The sequence below is a fragment of the Bipolaris zeicola genome (genome assembly GCF_000523435.1).
Source record: "Bipolaris zeicola 26-R-13 unplaced genomic scaffold scaffold_249, whole genome shotgun sequence".
NCBI classification, from domain to species: Eukaryota; Fungi; Ascomycota; class Dothideomycetes; order Pleosporales; family Pleosporaceae; genus Bipolaris; species Bipolaris zeicola.
In genome coordinates this window covers 280-15,690 of record NW_006912298.1, presented here as the reverse complement: position 1 = coordinate 15,690, position 15,411 = coordinate 280, and the positions used below count along the sequence as shown (strand labels likewise).

The 15,411-nt window shown below is 51.0% G+C and overlaps 4 protein-coding genes across 4 annotated transcripts; all 4 read left to right on the top strand.

The window, feature by feature from the left end:
• Nucleotides 1-233: 233 nt before the first annotated feature.
• On the top strand, nucleotides 234-1,804 carry COCCADRAFT_40733 (uncharacterized protein; the record flags this gene model as incomplete). Its single annotated transcript, XM_007718703.1, has 5 exons — nucleotides 234-482; nucleotides 817-1,047; nucleotides 1,144-1,352; nucleotides 1,496-1,608; nucleotides 1,671-1,804. The coding sequence occupies 5 exons, from the start codon at nucleotides 234-236 to the stop codon at nucleotides 1,802-1,804; spliced, it is 936 nt and encodes a 311-aa protein (XP_007716893.1).
• A 664-nt stretch (nucleotides 1,805-2,468) lies between these two features.
• On the top strand, nucleotides 2,469-8,317 carry COCCADRAFT_40732 (uncharacterized protein; the record flags this gene model as incomplete). Its single annotated transcript, XM_007718702.1, has 10 exons — nucleotides 2,469-2,500; nucleotides 2,557-3,880; nucleotides 3,935-4,040; nucleotides 5,013-5,014; nucleotides 6,037-6,153; nucleotides 6,205-6,270; nucleotides 6,323-6,471; nucleotides 6,523-6,651; nucleotides 6,704-7,286; nucleotides 7,334-8,317. The coding sequence occupies 10 exons, from the start codon at nucleotides 2,469-2,471 to the stop codon at nucleotides 8,315-8,317; spliced, it is 3,492 nt and encodes a 1,163-aa protein (XP_007716892.1).
• A 1,680-nt stretch (nucleotides 8,318-9,997) lies between these two features.
• COCCADRAFT_40731 (uncharacterized protein) lies at nucleotides 9,998-11,437 on the top strand (the record flags this gene model as incomplete). Its single annotated transcript, XM_007718701.1, has 1 exon — nucleotides 9,998-11,437. One exon carries the CDS (start codon nucleotides 9,998-10,000, stop codon nucleotides 11,435-11,437), a length of 1,440 nt encoding a protein of 479 aa, XP_007716891.1.
• A 1,560-nt stretch (nucleotides 11,438-12,997) lies between these two features.
• On the top strand, nucleotides 12,998-14,044 carry COCCADRAFT_30004 (uncharacterized protein; the record flags this gene model as incomplete). The annotated part of the gene is made up of 1 exon (XM_007718700.1): nucleotides 12,998-14,044. The coding sequence occupies one exon, from the start codon at nucleotides 12,998-13,000 to the stop codon at nucleotides 14,042-14,044; it is 1,047 nt and encodes a 348-aa protein (XP_007716890.1).
• Nucleotides 14,045-15,411: the final 1,367 nt, after the last annotated feature.

Here is a 15,411-nt window from a genome sequence, read left to right as displayed (position 1 = left end):
AGATAGAACATGCAAGGCAGGCCAGAGGCAGAGAGAGTCGAGAGGGTGGTGAAGGCAGATCGGTCGTGGTTCCGCTAATGCAGCTAAATCGCAACGGAGACTTGTGGGTAGCGTGGTGTGGATGTCTGGGTCGGGTGCCGTTTTGCCTCACGGGCGTGCTACTGTAGGGCACGAGGGAGCGCACAGGCAGCAGCACGGGCCACTGTGCTATGGCAGATGCAAGTCGAGCCGGGATGGCGTGGTGCGACCAGCCCAGCGATTTTGCAGACACGTGCAGACGTCAACGGGCAAGTGCTTTAGTGCATGGTGGATCCATGGTTCGGAACGAGACCAGGGAGGCGTGCTGCGTAGGTGCACTGAGAGAGGCGTTAGCGACGACTGACGTAGCGGCACAGGCCAGAGGTATCACCAGGCCCGACAAAGTGGCCTCATTGTGTACGGGCAAGTGTAAGAGCCATCGAGTAGCAGGTGCCCTGTGCGCCGTAGCGATAATGCGGACGATAATGCAATAGCAGCGAGCGGCATTGGGTGTTGCGTACAGGCGGCTCTTGAGTCAAAGTTTCTTGCATCCGGGCCGATGAGATCTCGAGGCAAGACGATGGTTCGTCGGCACGCGCTGCCTCGTCTGTCACGGCGATGCATGATGGCCGCCGCCCCGCTGCACTAATCGCGTTGCCACCGATTCAGATGCGTTGTGTGGGCATCACCCCTGGGCTGATTGGAGATTCCCGAGCGATGGCCATGGACGGCGGCGATTGCTGATTTGCGTGCCTGGGGGGTAGTGTACATATCGAGGTACATGAGTGCTGTGTGTAGTGTATATATGGCGATGGGCTGACGACAAGGACGACGAGGACCCGGGATGCTGCCCTGACGGTGCATGGTGGACAGCAGGCTGGAAGAAGAAGAAAACAAAAAGACCAGCAGAGCAGCAGACCAAACCCACCCGGCAGGCCCGGCACAGCGGCCATGTACACATACAGGCGCGGGCTGCTGTGCGAGGCGTTCGGCGGCGTGGCGCGCACTCTTTTTTGTGGGTATGGAGTGGTGAGAGGATATGAGTAGTCGAGTGTGTGTGGCTGTCACTGTCTGCTGTCGCAGCCAAGGCGTAGCGAGGGGCATCAGCGGCATGAGTAGCACCAGTGCGAAGGCCGGCTGCATCTCGATTGCATGACTGCATGCCACGGCGATAATTTGGCCCGTGGCCGCGGGGGCGTCCATTCGCGCGGATGCTGGTCGCGATGCTGGTCCCTGGTCACAACGGCTGCGGATCGAGCAGAAGCAAGTCGAGGGTGTGGAAGGCGAGGGGGGGCCTGTGGCGCTGATCGATGCACCCACAGCCCACGCTCCGTGTCCGCCCGGCCGGCTGCTGCTTTTACACTAAGCACTCGACAGCGCAGTGTAGTGGTAGTGGTAGGGGGGTTCAGCAGATTCCATGCGGACAAGCGTGGCCAGGATAGCCCATTGCTCGCCGATGATTTGGGAGCGTGCTCAGGTGCGGTGCTGGGGCGCTGGGGCGCTGGGGCGCTGGGGTGCCGTCCTCAGTGTTGCAGCTTGAACACCCACCCATCGCCTTCTCCACCCGCATCCTTGCCGTGGCAAACAGACGTGCCGTAACCCTTCCATCCCTGCCTGCTCACTGCTCACTGCACTCTCGCGTCACGTCCTAGACGACTCGCTGCCGCCGCGCTTCATCTCCGATCGTATCTGCTTTAGCCCGCTGCACCTGGTCTTAGTTCTTGTTTCCGCTCACCCCATGCCTGTGCCTGCAACCATCGACAGGACGCGGCATTGCGACCAGTAGCTCACTGTGAGATCACGGCTTGGCCATCTGCTCCGCTCCAAACCCCATGCCACACTTGCCCACCTCTCCCACACATCATCCACCTCCGCCGCCAGAAGCACAGCATCCAGAAGGTCCCTGACGCCGCCCTGCCAACTGTGCTGCCACTCGCCTCGACTCGCCCCATCCACTCCACCTACGTCAGCCACGTCGCTGACACTATCGCCTGCACCTGCACTCTTGACTCTGCCTTTCCTCTCGCTAACAACGCTCCTTGCCCGTGACAAAAAGGTGCCCACCTTCCAAACCGTGTGCGGTTGAGTGGAAAAAACAAAAGACGGCAAAAGAGAAAAACCGTCACAACAAGCAAAAGTTTGCCCCAGCATCAGTCATTGGAGAGAGACAGAGAGAAAAAGAGAGAGAGAAAAGTGGTCAACGTAAAGAGCGTGGTAATCGCACAGAAAAAAAGACCGTCGTCGACGATTCCGCCAGTAGTACCGTGTGGTTTGCTTGGCTGTGCTTGTCGAGCAAGGAACGACTCCAGGTTCTGGCGCCTCCCAATCTTGTGCAGCAAGGCACATGAACGCCGCCGGCCTGCCATTCCCCACCATCACTCCTTTGCAACATCCATCTGTCGCATCTCCAAACTAAACCTTGCCACCACCCACGGAAGGTGCCGCTCATGATGGAAACCTTAGACGCTGGCAGCAGACAAGCGTACGTCATCGTCGTCCCCCTGGCCTTGCTATACATGTGCTAACTACAGACTGCAGTGTCGGCCTCCCTTCAATCAACCACATGGATGCCGAGAGAGTCAAGCGCGAGGAGGCCGAGTACCAGAGAAAACACTCGGCCCCAGCCATGCCCAGCCCGCTGCACCCTTACACTGGGCCATCGCATGCACACAGCAATCCCCAGTCCTCCATCCCCAGCGCAGTGCCTGGCTCGCTCGGAGGCTTGCTGTCTCCTCCCGAATCACGCAGGATGTCTGGCGACGACAAGGACTCACAGCGAGCGCCCGCTCGCCAGTCCTTGCCATCCATCCACGAAGCCCTGGGATCGGAGCAGCCGCTCTCATATCCAGCTACAGTGCCACCACCCTCCTCGATAACATCAGCTCCCCAACATTACCATTCATCCTCTGCAGCTCCTTCACCGGCCGAGCAACGTCCACGAAACTACCCACCAGATCTCCAGCACCCCAGCCAAGGGCCACCTAGCTCTCTGTCCCACCCAAGGAGTCCATACATTGCCTCCTCAGCGTCACAAACAGGTCCTCCGCCACCAGCCCCAGCTCCAACAGACTCCCTTCCTCGCCCACCCTTCTCGGATCCAAGGCCGCCATATCCAACCCCTCAACACAATCCGAAGCTCCCTTCGCTTCATCCTCTCAAGACCGCGCCTGCTTCGCCTCCAAGCGCCCCACATCCCAGCATCCCTTATTCTTCGTATCCTCCGCCAGTTTCGAAACCCTACGAGAGCCCGGCTCCTCGGTCAGCACCCCCAATGAGCCAGCATCACCCATACTCGCAACATCCCCCCAGTTATGCCGTGTCAGCTTCGTCTACTAGCGCACCAAATCCTACATACCCCCCAGCAACATCCACCTACTCTGCCCCGCCTCGCTATGTGCATCAAGCATGGCAAGATAGCGCTGAAATGGCTCGTCTGGAAGAAAAGAAGATTGGTCGCTCGAGTCTAGCTCCGTACGGCGAGTCCGTCAAGCGTCATTTGGAGAGCTTTGACATCGAGGCCTCGCTCAACGAGATGGCTGACGGATCAGGGCGCATTGCAGAGTTCTCAAAAATCTACCGCCAACGGGCACACGACAACCAACGCATTGGCATGACACCACAGTCAATGCCGAGGTTGGAAGAGGTGGACGAGATGCTAAAGCAAAGCGAAAGGATTCAGATGTCTCTCCAACGCATGCGAGATGTTGTTTTCAACCACCACCAAGCAAGCCTTGTGGAAGCCCCACAAGATCCCCGGTATAGGCCCATGAACGGCTACGACGAAGGTGGAAGCGGTTATGGTGAAGACAACAAGGGCATGGGTGGCTTTACTGGTGGCGACAACAAGACCAGGAAACGAGGTGTAAGTAGCCCGCCTTGCACATTCTCTCAACATGTGTACTGATTCTATGAGTAGCGTGCTGCTCCACCCGGGCGATGCCACAGCTGCAATCGTGCCGAGACACCCGAGTGGCGGAGAGGGCCAGACGGTGCCCGAACCTTGTGCAATGCTTGTGGCCTGCGTAAGTTCAAGACCGTGATGCAGCTGCTTGTCATTAGCTAACACTACTCGTAGACTACGCCAAGTTGACTCGCAAAATGGGGGGAAAGCAAGCCATGACTAGCTCCAACCTACGACCTAAGCCCATAGAGCACAGCTCACCGACGATATGACCAACGCCTTGTCCTGGACACACGAAGCACAATCTTCAACAATTCTATACCCATGGTCGTTCATGACCAACCAGCACCTGTCTATATTGACGCTTTCCAGCGACTCAAAGATAGTAGCACATATTTGCCATATTTTGATGCATGCGACTGCCTGCATAAAACGGGGGTTTTTATATTATTATTATTTTTCATTTCGCATTTGCACTAGCGGCATTCATTCGACGAGTCTGTCTTTCTAGAGACGAGACGTCTGTATCATTTCCAAGGGGTTGCAGTATCCTTGTATGGATTTCACAACGGAGTTTTGGCATCGAGACGTCATCGCCGACTACCACTAGGATGGAGTAACGAGCCACTAGCCAAAGATCGTTACACTCAAAGGTACAGATGGAGCCCATTCGTCGGGGCTGACACATGTTGGCTATTTCATGTTTGTCTTTTAATAGCAGCGGTTGCATTTTGGCACATAGACAGGGGCTTTCAGGCCTGTGTACTGGTGGACGGCGTTTTCTGTACATGAGCATCTGTTAGGATGGCTCCATCATAGGACGGGAGTTTTGTTGCGCAAGTAAGCGCTTATCGTCGGAGGACAGGATTGTTCTTCTAAGCATTTTTTTGCACGACACGCGCTTTGCTAGAAGTGCACGAAGCCTCTGGGCAGTTTTGACTAGCGTTTGCAAAGAGATACCACAGGCTCTTAGGCCCACTCCAACTAAAAGCTTTCTACCTATCTACCGGTCATGTTTGTCTCATGTTCTGTTTGCAAATCAACAGAGCCAGTCATGTCATCATGGTTTCAAATGATGGGAAAGGGGGGTAAGGGGTGTGTGTGTGGGCCGACAGATATTGATGCATCCACCCATCCCTCGCACGGCGGCGGTTGGCTCTCTTTCCAACTACGACGCTGATGCAGGCCCATCCCCATGCAAGCATTGCACGTTGCGACAATCAGGCAATGGTCTCCACTTATTTCCATCCTATGCCAAATAACCGTTCCTCGGGGTAGCCTCTTGCAATCTACGTATGAAGCTGTAAAAGACGTGGACGCAGCGACAAGGCCCTAAGCTGACGAGGTGGTGCCCAAGTCAGCACAACGAGTAGGGAAAAGATCCGCTTGCAGAAATCATGCCACTGTGGCCCGTGGCAGCTACTACATATGTACATGTATCGACGAGATCTTTTCTCAATATGGGCGACGAGTGTGCACGTGGGATACGACGCATCTGGCCGAGTAGGACAAAATGACACGCCATGCCCTTGTCGTGCTCCTAGGCTCGCTGTCAGTACGCCCGAGTAACGTTGCGCGGTCCAAGATCGATTGCGTGCACAGCAGCAGCGGCGTGTCTTACAGTGGTGGTGAAGTCGGTCTATCTACATAGTACTAGTATAGTCAATGTTCTGCTCGGCGTCCCAAAAACGGCAAGCGCCGTTCGGTATTAGATCCTTCTTCTTCCGAAGCGGCATGGACCTGCTGCACTGCACCATGCATTATTAATCCATTCGTTTTCCGAACCCTAGTCTCGTACTGCAGTTCTACACTGGTCATCCGTGCGGAAGGGAAAGAAAAATTACACTCTCTTCTCCATTGTCGGTCAGCGACGATCTTTCGATAACGCAGGAAACCGAGGGGTCTGCAGCCGGTGAAAAACTGCAGCAACCCCGGCTTGTGCTAACCCCCACTTAAAAGACCAAAGTCCTGCAGTGCTCGCCGAAGACCTCCCCGCAATCGCCGTTTGAGAGCCACAAGCCACCCATTCATACGCCTACTCTGTCTGCCCGTGCACCATCCCAGATTAAACCACCTCTTACGACGCATTACGAAACTCGGGATGGGTCTGCTGTAAGATCCGTGCTACGCCACTCACCATCCTCGCTAATGTCATGTCAAGGGCCCTCGGAACGCCTCTCGACTGGCCAGAGGCCAAAAAGGCCGCTGATCAGGTTAGGTCATGGGGAATCGAAGTACGCATGCCTTGGGACCCTGAAATGGACAAGTAGTAATGTCATAAACAGCAACTGCTTGCCGTATGGCGCAACGCCAAAGCAAAGGAGAGGGACGCACTCCTCTGGGGCGATGAGGTGACTAACATGTTTTCGTCCGCTACAACATGTGAGACTAATTTGCGTGCAGATTGAGTATCTCGTGGTTTGCTACGATCAAGATAACCACAAGGTTCGATTGTCGCTCCGCCAGGCCGATATTCTAGCTGCTTTGGCCAGTGACGAGAAGCTCCTGCAGCAAGGTGGCGGAGTGCCTGACCTGCAGACCGGGAATGCCGAGTGAGCCAAAAAAATATCTCTCATCTCGCCTACCTGTGCTGACTAGGACAGCACAAAAGACAATCCCGCTCCCGTGTTCCACCCCGAATTTGGGCGGTTCATGCTGGAAGCCACCCCAGGAAAGCCATGGGGAATTGGCTTCAAGGACCTGCTTGATGTCGAGCCAAACATGAAGTGGAGGTAGACGAGCTTGTTTTGATTATCCAATAGTCGTGTGCTCACAATCCCGCAGACGAGCGATAGCCAAGGATCACATGGCCGAGACTGAGTTCCCAATCACGTTGACAACATTCCCTCGGCTTGGATCGACCGATTGTATCGTACCATCGTATCCTGTTTCAGGCCCAAAGCTGCGATCTCAGTTTGTCCCTGATGAGATTGCCAATCCCCATATCCGCTTCCCAACTTTGGCAGCAAACATTCGTTGGCGGAGAGGTAGAAAGGTACAGGTCAACGTGCCCGTATTTCGAGACGAGAAAACTGTATGGCCCTGGAAGGATCCAACTGTCAATTATGAATTGCACAATTGGCCCGAGGACGACGATGTCCGTAATGGTGCTGCCCAAGACAACTACATTCACATGGATGCAATGGCCTTTGGAATGGGAAGTTGCTGCTTGCAAATCACCTTCCAAGCAAAGAACATTGAAGAGGGCAGGACCATGTATGATCAGCTCAGTCCGATAGCCCCGATTCTCCTAGCACTGACAGCAGCCACTCCAATCTACAAGGGCTTCCTCGCCGACACAGACGTGCGCTGGAATCAGATCAGTAGATCGGTCGATGACCGTACTCCAGAAGAACTGGGAGAAAAGGTTAGTTAATTTCATCTAGTGTCTGACGAGTTTCTGACTTTCAGCAGCCCCTGAAGAACGATAGGTGGCGGCTCCCCAAGTCTCGCTATGCATCCAACTCAACCTACATCGCTCAGGACCCCCGCTTACGGCCAGAATACCTCGACCCAAATCTCATCATAGACCCTGACCTCAAGAAGCGTCTGGTTGAGGGGGGCATGGATGATTTGCTAGCGACCCACTTTGCTCATCTCTTTATCCGTGACCCCATTGTTGTTTTTGCAGAAGATCTCGAAGAACTTGATCTTACTAAAGCTGATCATTTTGAAAATCTACAATCAACAAACTGGCAGCACATGCGCTTCAAGCCTCCGCCAGCCGGCTCAGACATGGGCTGGCGCGTCGAGTTCCGGCCTATGGAGATCCAGATTACAGACTTTGAAAATGCAGCCTTCTCAATCTTCATTGTCCTCCTCACCCGCGCGATACTGTCGTTTAACCTCAACTTCTACATCCCTATCACACTGGTATCGGAAAACATGGAGACAGCACACATCCGTGACGCCGTGTCGACGCAGAAGTTCTGGTTTCGCAAAGACCCTTTTCCGACGCACAAAGCCAGTAATGGCACAGGTACTTCGACACCTGCTGAGAATCCAAGTCGGCCAGTAACACCCACTGGACCAGTTGAAGAGGAGTATGAGAAGATGACTATCAACGAAGTCATCAATGGGCAGCAAACCTCGTCTGGCGAAGCTGGCTTCCCTGGTCTCATTCCTCTTGTGGAATCGTACCTCAATAGCATGAACGTCGACGTAGAAACTCGCTGCGATCTTGCTACATATCTCGACTTGATCCGCAAACGCGCCAACGGAACGTACTGGACAGCGGCTAAGTGGATCAGACATTTCGTCCAGTCGCACCCATCGTATAACAAGGATAGTGTGGTGAATGACGAAATCACGTATGATCTTGTCAAAGCTGCTGAGCAGATCACAAGGGAAGAAGGTAGGGACGGACTGGGAAAGGAAATGTTGGGCAAAAGGCGTTGATCATGGTGAGAGAAAAGAACGTAAAGTAGTACTCATGGATGTAAAAAGTTAGCGCAGCAAATGCATCATGTACATGGTTTGCGTGCGTGTAGAAAGCATATAGATACATTGTAGAAATTTTGGTTGCTCTCAAGAGCACGTTCGTCTCTTAATTCTTTTCAAGAGGCTTCGTACTCCATATCTGCAACTTATCTTACGCTACCAATAAGGAGAGTAGCGAAAAAGCTCTACGCCAACTAAAAGCGTTCTTTGCGTTGCTAAATATTTTTTTTGGTTTATAAGCTAGGTGGCAATTTGAAGAATTGTAGGTAGAGGCTATAGTTAGCTTAGTTCTCCTCATTCTAGGGATTTATTGTCTCGATACTCTGAAATAGAGGTCGACCCTCGGGGATCCGTCGGATACCCCTCGGCCTCGTGCAGCCACAGTCACGTGCATAGAGTATATAGTCTCATTCGAACCTGAAGTTAACTTCTTGAGGATTCGTCTTAATCCACACTAACTAATATATTTTGTGTCTATCTGCGAACGCACCTCACAATTATAGATCTAAATAATATTACTAGCTCGGTAAAATATGCTTGTAGACATGGTGTATATCTGAAAATTACACCCATTGATTAGACATTTAGAGATAGCTTATTGTTGGAGCGGCGCAGCAACGAGCGGGGAGATAGTTGGGATAGAAACTAGTTCTTAGCGCCTGGAATGTGCTCAGTGGCGTTCTTGGAGGAAGGTGCTACTGCGCCCCTGAGGCAGATTGAAAGGCAGACTGTGTGGTGTGCTAGCGCTCTATCACATCTCAGCTTTGTGCGGGGAAAGCAAACACAGCCACATATTAGGCATCTTCTGATCTTCTATATTACATCGATTGTGGTTCCTTCTAGAAACCACCGATTCATAGCAAAGATGGCACTTGAGTCGTTTGCTGCGTTTTCACTGGCAGCCAACATATTACAGTTTATCGAGTTTAGCGGTAAGCTATTCAAAAAAGCACGGCAGGTCCATCATTCTGGAAATGGAGCAACCCAAGAATACACAGACCTTGAGTCTACCTTGGAGAGACTCAAAAGCCTCAAGGACGACCTGCTTTCTTCAGCATCTACTGTTCCTCTATCCCCGGGGACCACTGGTGAAGAAAGGGACTTGGCCGTCATAGCAAAAGATTGCACAGAGCTTGCTGATGGGTTTTCCAATCTGCTCAAGAAGCTCAAAGGCAGTGGAAGAGTGGGAAATTTTGGGAGTTTATGGCAGGCAGCGCGAGTTATGATGAAAGATAATGAGATCAATGCTGCGAAAACTCGTTTGAAGGAATTCCAGACACGCATCACTGTTTGTTTGTTGACAATACTTAGGTACACTCCGACGACATGCGGGTTTTATACACAATCATTCTAATCCCAGTATCTAGAAGTAACCAGTCAAACGTAACCAAAATGTTGGTGGAGCTTTCTTGCCACGCTGGTCGAGAGGAGACGCGCGCGAAAGATCTCTTGGCGTGGAAGGCCTCTGTGACAAAGAAACTTGATGACATACAATCGTCTTCCAATAATTCTATGGACTGCAGCGATAATATATCCTCGAAACTCAGCGAGATTGCCTCTGATCTATCCAAATTGGCTACAGCTGGGAACCGGATCGCCACTCAACATCGGATCTTAAAAGGCTTACGTTTCGACTCCATGAACGTGCGGCACGCTCAAATCCCGGAGGCCCATAGCAAAACATTCGAATGGGCATATACATCGCAATCAACAGCGGACCGCTCTTGTAAACAGTTCGAATTTGCCGAGTGGCTACGGTCTGGAGACGGCCATTACTGGATTGCCGGCAAACCGGGCTCTGGAAAATCAACGCTCGTCAAATTTCTATATGACAACCCCCGAACACTCTTAGAGCTGCAAGATTGGCGCGGGCAGAAAGAATTGGTTACCACGGGCTTCTTCTTCTGGAATTCTGGCACAAAAAGACAAAAATCCGTAGAAGGCCTGCTCCAGTCCCTTTTGTACGAGATACTAAGAAAGTGCCCGAGTCTTATTCCTATAGTAGCACCACAAAGATGGCAAGAAAAATCTTTGAGCCACTCAGAACCTGCACCCTGGTTTCAGGGGGAGATGAAGGATACGTTCCGACGTATTCAAGAGCAAGGCACCATATCTGCAAAGTTCTGTTTCTTTATTGACGGCCTTGATGAGTACGACGGAGACCAATCAGATCTCATCAACATACTTCAAGACCTTACAACATCGCCTGATATCAAGCTATGTGTTTCAAGTCGACCCTGGAACGTCTTCCAAGATGCTTTCGGCCAAGATACTGAACGCAGACTCTTTTTGGAAGATCTTACGAAGCCTGATATTGAACGATTCGTTCGCGACAAGCTGGAGTCTAGCCCGCAGTTCATGTCTTCAATCACCATGGATAATCGATACGATGAACTTGTCGAAGACATCGTGCGAAAAGCTGATGGAGTATTCTTATGGGTGTTTCTCATTGTCCGATCACTCTTGCAAGGTCTGTTGAATTGCGACCGACTCTCCGAATTACAGCGAAGGATACGTCTTCTCCCTTCGACACTGGAAGAGTATTTCCTACATATCCTTTCTACTACTGACGGTGCCCACTCGGAACGTGCGGCAGAGACTTTCGAAATCGCTCTCAAAGCTACTTACCCTATGTCCTTGCTTGTATATTCATACGTCGATGAAGAAGACCCATGCTATGGAATCAATGCAGAGATCAAGGAGCCGTCGCGTCAAGAGATCATACACCGATTGCAAATTACGAAAAGACGCCTCAATGCACGCTGCAATGGATTGCTCGAGATTCTGATCGCCAGTGACGATGACGATAAACGTGAACTTCTCAGAAATATCATCGATGATCCTGGAGACTCACCAGTCGCAACCAATACTATCGACAAGAGCACTCTCTTTGATGTATTCATCGTTAACTTTCTCCACCGGACGGTTAAAGATTTTCTCAACACTGAGGCCATTCAGAAAATGATTAGACAAAACATAAAAACCGATTTCCAACCACTATCTACAATAGGTCGAGCACTCCTAGCTCAAATCAAAGCACTGCCGACCCAATTTTCCCGCTCGTCCAAAAAGACATAATGAACTTGTGCGGCAGATGGTCAACGGTATTCTTTCCCACGCAAGAGTCTCTGATGAAAGATTCCAAGCCCCGGAATTCCAGACGCTGGATGAACTGGAACGTACCCTTTTAGCTCTATCATCTGCTCAGGAGATCGAAAAAGTGCCAACACAGTCGGCTGGTATTAGAGCTTTAGGTTTCAACTATGATTCTTTCCTAGAACTTGCGGTTGAAGCTGCGCTACGCAACTACGTCTGTTGCAAGTTGCGTTTGTCTTCAGAAAAGGGATCACAACCGAGTCTTAAGAAGCTGCTGCCCGTTGCAATGAATATGGACTGGAGTGCAAAGAGCGCAGCTCGCAGTGAATCCATGGTCCGGCTCCTCGTAAACGAATTAGAAGCGCAGAGAACAGAAGAATGGACTATAGTCGAGCTACCATCTCTTTGGATCTTTTTTCTACGAACTTTACCGGAAGAATATGGTATCTTTGAACAGTGGGATCTGGGGGCCTATTTGCAAACCATCCAAATGTTTCTTGATATGGGCGCTAATCCTAAGGAGCAACACGACGGATGCGTGGCGTGGGAGAGTACGCTTCAGAAGCTTGAGGATCAGTTCAAACAAGGACGTTTCCAAGTGAGCAGAAATGAAGCGATGGACTTCATCGAAAAGTACCGAATCATCTTCCTAGCTCACGATGTAGAACTGTTTTCTGCACAGCCTTCTGTGGACTTGAATGCAGGTGAGAATGCTGGGGATATGATACTTTCTTTCAATCAGGATTGAGTTTTCCTTTCTTTACCACTGTTCTTTGTAATCACGTAGTATAATTCATCGTTGCAATCGCTTACGGCTTTATTCCTCGTAACAGTAAAGTCTCTGCTCTGCAATCTCTGTGATAACTGAACTAGCTCAATTCAACGAAAACTTGCAAGTTGAAAGTGAAATATACTTATACACGACAGATCTAGGTCATCAACAGATATCCAGTAAGCTACCCTTTCTAGGAATAGTGGTCGAAATGCGGGAGCATCTACCCGCTGGCATTAGGACCGAAGCTAAGCATGTCACCGCAACTAGGGTCTAGATCTTCCGTTAATTCCTCTATTACCCCCTCGTAAATAGTAGTGAGAGGATTGATATCGGTTCTGAGAGACGTCGTGGTGGCGGGGTAACTATGAACACTACAGATCGCTCATACTAATTTTACAGCACACTATTTGTGACTATACCAGCAGTTTTCTTGGGGGGAAGAGGGGTTACCGCTACTATTCCTATTTCTGGTGGAGATTGCACCTCCACGATCTAGACACATACGCCACGAGCCGCCTTAACGCCATGCGGGGGCGAAGATGGCGGCAACCAATCGGAGGATCATGAGCTCGATATAAGAGTGTACGAGGCGGTATAGTACATAGCTGAATGACGCGCTAGTACAAGACTTGATGTGTGTAGAAAGATGGATAGAGCGATAGTGCATTTGTTCAAGCAGTCCAGCCCAAGTCCAATGCATATAAAGGCTATAGTATTCGGGCAATGACTGTGGCCAAAGGCTGCTCTTCATATCGTTTCCACCCAAGATGCGCATCACTCACCTTGGCACGCTCTTCTCTCTCGCCCTAAGCGCGAACAGTATACCAACGGCATCCCCACCTCCAAAATCCCACTACTACCTCCCCAAGCGCCTCATCGCACTCGAAGAGCATGCCGTCTCCCCCTCGCTCGAAGCCGAGATCATCGCCAGCGGCCTAACCCAGCGCAACCCCGGCATACTCGCCAAACTCAAAGACGTCGGAGCAGGCAGAATCGCCGCCATGGACGCCGGCCACGTCTCTCTTCAAGTACTCGCACAGCAATCAGCTTCAGGATCTGAGGACCCATCAGGATGCCGCGCAGCCAACGATGCCATCCGCGATGCCATCAAATCAAACCCTAAACGTTTCGCCGGCTTCGCAGTCCTGCCCATGGCGCTCCCCGACGAAGCAGCCACAGAACTGAACCGCAGCGTAACCGACCTCGGTTTTAAAGGCGCAATGATCTGGAACCACCTCAAAGACGGCACCTACTACGACGCCGCACGCTTCGACCCCGTCTTCGCCATGGCACAAGCCCTCGACGTCCCACTGTACCTGCACCCTGCATCTCCCACCGCAGACATCACCTCCAAGCTCTTCGCAGGCAACTATCCCGCCGCCCTCGCCGGCCGCCTAGGCTCCAACTCCTGGGGCTGGCACGTCGACGTCGGAACGCACGTGTTGCGTCTCTACGGCGCCGGCCTCTTCGACCGTTTCCCCCGTCTCAAACTCATCATCGGACACAACGGCGAAGGCCTACCCATGTTCATCGACCGCATCGACTCGACTGGCCTACGCAACGACACGTCGTTTGAGCGCGTGTGGAGCACGAATATCTGGTCCACGACGAGTGCGTTTTTTACGGTCCGCCAGTTTGAGCAGCTGAGGCAGGTTAGTCCTGTAGAGCGCATCATGTATTCGGTGGATTATCCGTTTAGTGACATGACGGATGGGTGGGCATTTGTGGAGAAGCTGGCTGAGGCGAGGGTGTTGAGGGATGAGGAAATGGATTTGTTTGCGCATGGGAATGCGGAGAAGCTACTGGGGTTGTGAGGGGGCGGCGTTGGGGCTAAGATGCGGCGAGGGGGAAAGAAGCTTTTGGATAAGCGTGGGCTACTGGAGTTAATCGAGGCTTGTGTGGAGCGTGGCGTTCTTTCATCAATTTACTGACCGTGGAACATTATTATTTTTTCCGTCCCCCCCCCCTTCCCCCCTTCTTTTGACTCGGCAAGAGAAAGAAGTGCGCTTTATCCTTTTCTTGCACAATCCCATGTGATGTTAGGCTCGGTGGAAATACCGGTATGCTGTAAATACATCTTTCATACAAATGAAATAGGGCACTTGAATTCATTGCTCTCGAGCTTCTTTATGGATTGTCAGTCATATCCGAGAGCGTTAGGATATGTTTTCGTGTAGAAAAGAAACAGCTGGTCAGTTGATGTACCAGAGCTTTGTTGAGTAAGTCTCTCCTCCACGATACGTACGTGCAGATAGGACCGAGATAATCACTGGGATTGCCGGAAGCCCCAAACATTACTATATACAAGAACGATCCCATAATGCTCTATTACTATGCCTTATTCTACAAAGGGCCTACATATCCTCTACTATTTGAATAATATAGGTGTTTGGTGCTTGGGGGAATTGGACAAATCAGGTGCAGACAAAACTTATGCATAACCACTACCGCTACTACGACATTTGAATGTACCCGAAAATGAACTGTTGGCATGCATTTTTCTTCTACAAGGAATGTTTTAAGCAGTCACTAGGAGCATAACAGGAAAAGAAAAGAGGAGTTTGTGGTGCATGTTTCGCAGACGACTAGCGGGGTTTGGATATGTTTATATTTCCCAATACAGCGATGAGATATGCAGGTATTCAGGCAAGGGCACTGTGGCGCTTGTTTATTACAAGGATAAGGATGAGTATCGTCCTTGTCGCTGGATTGCTGCCGTTCAGGATGATAGGTATGCTGGGTCCTGCAAGAATATGAATTGTCAGGAAGTGTTTTAGAGTTAGGTAATTTCTTAACACATTTGGTCAAAGGGCCACGTTGGAGCTATTTTGCACATTATTTCGAGACTTTTTACTTTTGGAGCTTCTGGTTTGCGTCTATGGTCCAGAGTTTCCTGTAGGTTGTGGGAATCTTATTGGAGAAAAGGCTTTGCATTCTAAATTTCGCACAAATTTGAATTTTTCTATAGAAAATATGATAAAAAAAGCTTAATGCTGGTAGCAAGTAGTGGTGGAATTAACACCGAGGTATGTTTCCATCACATGAAAGTCCTTAGGTCAAGGAAGCATATGTTTATCGTCACTATACCGTCGATTTGTAGATCTAAAGGCTCGCACATAGGACATTTGCAGCTGAAATTACTCGTGAAAATGGAAGTCGTTTGAAGTTCACAAGTACATAA